The sequence below is a fragment of the Mastomys coucha genome, unplaced genomic scaffold (genome assembly GCF_008632895.1).
Source record: "Mastomys coucha isolate ucsf_1 unplaced genomic scaffold, UCSF_Mcou_1 pScaffold12, whole genome shotgun sequence".
NCBI lineage: Eukaryota > Metazoa > Chordata > Mammalia > Rodentia > Muridae > Mastomys > Mastomys coucha.
In genome coordinates, this window is record NW_022196894.1 from 17,562,853 (window position 1) to 17,568,930 (window position 6,078).

Consider the following 6,078-nt stretch of genomic DNA (forward strand, 5'->3'; position numbering starts at 1 on the left):
CTCTCTCTCTCTCTCTCTCACACACACACACACACACACACACACACACACACGCCTATCTCTTTGGCAAAGCTCCTAAATTAAGTTGATCGTTGTGTCCCAACTCCTTGATGCAGTTATTGATCTAGGAATAGTAATTGAAGTCTAGGCAAATCAGCACCTTTCCCAGGAGCTTTTATACTAAAAGCAGAGAAAATCCCTTAGTTCCCTCTGGAGCCAAAGCTACAAGAAATGAGTCTCAGATCTACCAAAAAACAAACTTCAACCATGTGGGAGAAGTCTGAACTGAGAAGTCCAATAGGAGGTACAGCCAGGGGAGAAGTAGAGAGAGATAGAAAAAGAGAGAGGAGAGAGAGGGGGGGAGAGAGAGAGAAAGAGAGAGAGAGAGAGAGAGAGAGAGAGAGAGAGAGAGAGAGAGAGAGAGAGAGAGAAAGAGAGAGGGGGGGGGAGAGAATCCTGACTGCCCTGAAGGCCTGGGATTCTGTTTTCCCTGGTCTCTGCCACATTCCAGTCTTCCTATGATTTAGTAATGTGCTAAAGCTGACCTCATTTGAATTCCTACCCCTTGCAATCTATAATTTTACTACTGTTATGAGTTGTAATATAAATATTTTGGAATTGGAGATCTGCTAAGGGAGACGTGACCTACATGTTGAGAACCTCTGCTCTGTACTGTAGCCTTCAGGATTCACTAGCAGGTGGCCTCCTCTTGACACAGGCTGAATGGCTGAGATCTCAAACACTGCCTAACCTCCTTGCACCTGCTTCTTTTCTGGGTTTGCTTCTCTACACTGCTTGGGAGGGGATTTTTCAAGTCTATACTACTACACATATATATTTATCTTCTCAAATAAGCCAGGGGCATTTCTAAAAAGTCTGACTTACTGCCACATACAATGTGTTTTTAAGCAAACAGATTAATAAACGAACTGTTTTATTATTTGCATTCTATGACAACTCACTTTCAAATGTATACCTGCAAATCTTTAGCTGCAGATATGGCTTCTGGACCTTAGAGAGGCCAAACAATTCCTCCCTGATTGACAGAGCCAAGCAGTTAACTTTTAAGGTTTACTATCCTTTGTTCTTTTCTCAGTCTTCACAAAACGCATTTTTTCTCCAACTTCCTTGTTTCTCCCAAGACTTTAAAATAGATCCACAAAGGGAAATCACTGTCTGGGTGACTAATATCATCCCTGTTTGGCTGACACATTCCTACCCTATCATTTTTCTGGTGCACAAATAAATTCTTGCAATTGCTTTTTTATGTGTGCGATGAGCAGGAAGAGCAGGTTGTTGTGAGTTAAACAGCTCCCATATATTTATTGACAAGGCCAGGGGCAGAGTTTGAGGCAAGTGGTGCCTGCTCTGTACCACATACAGAGGTTGCTAATTTCAATCTGCAGTGGTGTCATGACAATAACAGATGCCTCACCCCTTCCAAAACCTTAGAAACAAAGCAGAGGCAGTGAGTCACTGTCAGACCCAATGAAGATCCTTGGCTTTAGGATTCAAGTTAACTTTTTTTCTTTTTAATTAACTGGCACCTAGACTTCAGACCCCCATGTGTACGATGAGCACAATATTACTGTGCACAAAATTGTTGTACATTAAATGGGCTAAGTGCATGTGGTACAAAGCCTATCTATCCCACACAACTGCTCAAGGAACAGAAAATAGAGTGCTATCACCAGAGTCCTGTATCCATTATAGGAGGAAAACTGCATTGGAAATACCTAGATGTAAATCTAAAGAAAGGTTAAGAAAGTCTACATCACACCTGTGTATGCTCTAATTTCTTACTGCCATGCTGGCCCTGAGGACCTGCAGAGTGTTTTCTACATTGGCAAGGATAGAAGGAAGATCTGAACTAAGTAAGGCACCTTCTGTTTATGACAAGAAGCCCAAGAGCCAAAAAAAAAAAAAAAAAGTGATGTCTCAAGGGAAGACTGCCAATAGAACTCTGACTGCTAAGCAAGCAGACACACTTATGAAACTACCAACCAATGATAGCAGTTTTTCAGTGACTCAAAACATAAAGAATAAACTGAAAACGAATACCCAGGGCACTGAGGCAAATTTACTTTCATTCCCTCCTGAAGAGGAAAGCTAGTGGCCAGCACAGAGGCAGGTTAAGCAGTGTGTTTGTGTCAACCTGTTTTTTAATGACCATGCTTATATTTTACCAAGATATGCTGCCAATAGAATGATGCTCCATATTTAGTGGCAGCTCGTACTGCATGCAGTTAAACAAGGACTCTTAGAATGTGTAGAATCCTTGCTCCTACAATGGCCAGGTATGTAATGTGCAGTTTTCATTTCCTCATCTGAAAAGTGGGTGTCTGTTACCTTCATCATGCCAGTGAAGAGTGAAACCAGTGACCGTTGTTTGTGGTAGAGAGCAGTGGTGACTTCCCTCAAGTTCACATAGGCCCTGCCCCTGGCCTTGTCAACATATGGGAGCTTTTTACAAACATCAACTGTCTAACTCTGCTCTTTGAATTCTAAAGAAAAATTTTCTCCTAACTACCTCAAATAAAATACAATTTTATACATATACATATGAATGATCTGAGCTATCTATGTATATATATATATATGTTATATATATTGCTTGATGTTTATACATTTGATTATATAATCATATTTTATTTGAAATATGTGACTTTTGAAAATATTATTTATATTCACATGATACTTTCTTAAAATCCTCAACCAGAACTGAAAGGTAGGAAAATCTCACTAAAAATAAAGTGATTTTTTTTTCCTACTTTCCAAAAACACCTCTCTTATCTACACCATCCTTACTCACTAGTTCTCTGGCATGACCACACTGATGTTGACAATGCTGGTCCAGCTGTATTCATACAAGGTTTCAACAAAGATTTTATGAGCAAATGTATCTATCAGGCACTGTGTAATATCTTTTCACTAAGAGGACCATTACAACAATGATGAAATAAAACTGTCACTGTCCCCATGTACCAGTTGACAAAACAGAAATTCAGAGTAACAGGAAACTTGCCTAAAATCTCATGGCCAGGAAAGGCTCAAGTGAAATGGAAACAGGTCTTCCAACCCCGGGTCATCTCACTCTGGCACCTCAGGAGCCTTCCACGTCCACAGACTTGTTTATCCTTCCCACCACTCCTTGCACACCAGAAACCCCTAATTTCCAGTAAGTTATGGGGTAACTCCAAGAGTGAGGCCACATTCTTTTTCTCTACCTCTACTGATGAACAAAGACAACATCATGTTTTAAACACATTAGTCAAACTGAGGAAAGAGAGAAAAAAAAAAGACCCTTGGCATAAGTAACTTCACATCTTTAAAATCAAGGACATATTATATATATACAAGTTTGTGTGTGTGTGTGTGTGTGTGTGTGTGTGTGTGTGTGTGTGTGTGTGTGTGTTTAAAGCATATTTTCAATTTTATCACTACCAAAGTACACTTGCCAAGGTAAAAGATAACAAAACATATTTTTAAAGTATCTTAGCTTGACTCTAAGAGATGATAAAGGATATTAAAACCGAGAATTAAATCTTTCAAAGAAAAGTATCAGAATGGTAGAATCAGGCTAAAGATGACATGAAAGGTTCCAAGTAATAAATAATAAAGTACTGCTTCTAAATGGTCCCAGTTTCTCGTGGCCTAAATCACAACTCTAAAGGTTGACAGTTTCCTTTCTTACATTTTAAGTAGGCACAAACCTTAGTGTGTAAACATACATATTTATATTATACACAGTGCATAAGGTAATATATAATATAATCTGATACCTAACATTCTGTGTAAGAATATATATAACCATAGGTGTAACAGCAAGCAAATCAGATTGAGTTTGCTCAATCTTGTAGATTATAGAGCTCTCGCATCTACAAATGTCTTCCTTACAATATACATGCAGTTTGACTCGGATTCAAAGCAGGCTGACCTGAAATAGTTGCTGGCTGCAGCAAGCACCACGCGATGGCAAGAGAATTCCTGAATGTCCACACACAAGGTGACATCTGTCAAAGCATTTTCCTCTCGCAGCGTCTCCAGGCCATTCTGCAGAATTAAAGAAAGTCTTGTGTCGTCAAATTTTACCTTCTCCCCAGTTAATACTTCCACCAAGTCTCCCCTTTTCTGGGAGGACTTGTCTGTAGTCAGTGCTAAGGGTCCTTCCAAGCTCCTCTCTACCACATCGCTCATGGTGCAGGCGCCTCTTTGTCCTGCCATCAACGTCTAGACTAAAGGAGTGGCCAAGTTTCAGGGAGGTCACAATGCAGAAGCTGAACGGATTTCCTGCACAGGCCCCTCCACTTATCACCAGCTGTCACACATACATAACAGGAAGTCTCACACTTTCTCATCCTGTTACTACAAACGCCACCAACTCCTCCTCTTCTTTCAGTGGATTGTCACAGGATTAGGAATGTCTTCAAGTGGGTGTCTAGAACAGGGACCTGGGGGGGCGGGGAGGGGAGCATAGCTTCTCTGTATCTCCTGGGAGTCCAATTTAGTCCTCTCCTACCTCACATTCACAGGCAGCAAACCTCTGCTTCCGGTAATTACCTGTTTCCTTATACCTGCTTCAACAACCCAAGAAAGACTTCAGGGAGAAAATGGGCAGGAAGGCTTCCCTGTCTCCCATCCCATGTCTGAGACCCCTTTGGAACCTAACAACCTTTCTTCCAGAGTAGCCCTATAAACTTTCTTCCTGAATTTTAGGGCTTCTCTAACACATACCTTCTGCGAACGATTTCCAAGGGCCTAAGAATCCCGTGCTCAGATTTAATGAAAACTATGGCCATACTCCTGGTATCAGTCTTCTGTATTAGTTACATCGTTCTGATCAGATTATCAGACAGAAAAATATTTAAGGAACCAAAGATTTATTTTGGCTCAGGATTTCTGCCCGCGATGCCTGGAAGCAGATGGGAGAGTGGGTCACTCTCCAACATTAACACTATGTAGCATATGTTGTTCACTTGGTGGTAGATCAGGAGGGCACCAGCAACCTTCGAAGACCTTCCCCTAAACGACCTAGTTATACCAATTAGGCTGTACTTCATAAAGGTTCCATAGCCTCCCTAATAACAACAGTAGAAGAATAAGCCTTCAAGACATAGGTTTATAGCATGACATTTCAGGTTCACATCATAACTACATCCTCTGGTAATGCTGAAGACAATAACAGTGACATGAGCCTCTTCATGGCAACTTGTATGCCATACTCTCTCAAATTATAGACATGAGGCCAAAACTGCTCCACCTCCTTACCTCCCTCAAACACACACACGGTAAAATAAAATTCAGTTGCTCATTCATGAATGTGTCTACCAAACTCCTTTATGGTTTTATATTTATTTTCCACATGCCTTAAAAACCACTGATATAGCCAGATGTCCTCCTCTTCTCCTTACATATCATTTACCTAGTGATTGGGCACATATGGCATTCTATCATAGGCTAAATGAGTAAACACCAAATGTTACAACAGTTTATTTATATGTTGTGGTTGTTCGAACATGCTTGACCCATGGAGTGGCCATGAGGCCTTGTAGGGAGAAGTGTGTCGCTATGGGTGTAGGCTTTAAGACCCTCATCATTGCTGACTGGAAGTCAGTCTTCTCCTGTTTGCCTTTGGAATGAGATGTAGAACTCTCAGCTCCTCCTGCACCATGCCTGCCTGGATGCTGCCATGCTCCCACCTTGATGATAATGGACTGAACCTCTGAACCTGTAAGCCAACCCCAAATAAATGTTGTCCTTCATAAGAGTTGCCTTAGTCATGGTGTCTGTTCACAGCAGTAAAACCCTAACAAAGACAGAAGTTGGTACCAGGGACTGGGGTAATACTGTGATAGGCCTGACCATGCTTCTGTTAGGAAGAATAGGGATTTGGGGACTTTGGATTTGGAAAGCAGTGGAATTATTTTATTCCCCCCCCCCTTTTTTTTTTATAAAGGTACATTCCTTTTTTAATTTTTTATTTTTTATCTCTTCCAAATTCTTTTTTATTAGATATTTTTTTATTTGCATTTCAAATGTTATCCCCTTTCCTAGTCTCCTCACTGGGAAAAAAAAAAA

At 40.7% G+C, this 6,078-nt stretch overlaps 1 protein-coding gene across 1 annotated transcript in view; it reads right to left on the reverse strand.

Annotated features, from left to right (window-relative positions):
* Positions 1-4,297, reverse strand: part of Klhl6 (kelch like family member 6) — a 39,648-nt gene extending 35,351 nt beyond the window's left edge. Inside the window, exon 1 of the mRNA XM_031363400.1 lies at positions 3,938-4,297. Coding sequence (XP_031219260.1) covers positions 3,938-4,224 — 287 coding nt within the window. The 5' untranslated portion in view covers positions 4,225-4,297. The remainder of the gene's footprint in view (positions 1-3,937) is intronic.
* Positions 4,298-6,078: the final 1,781 nt, after the last annotated feature.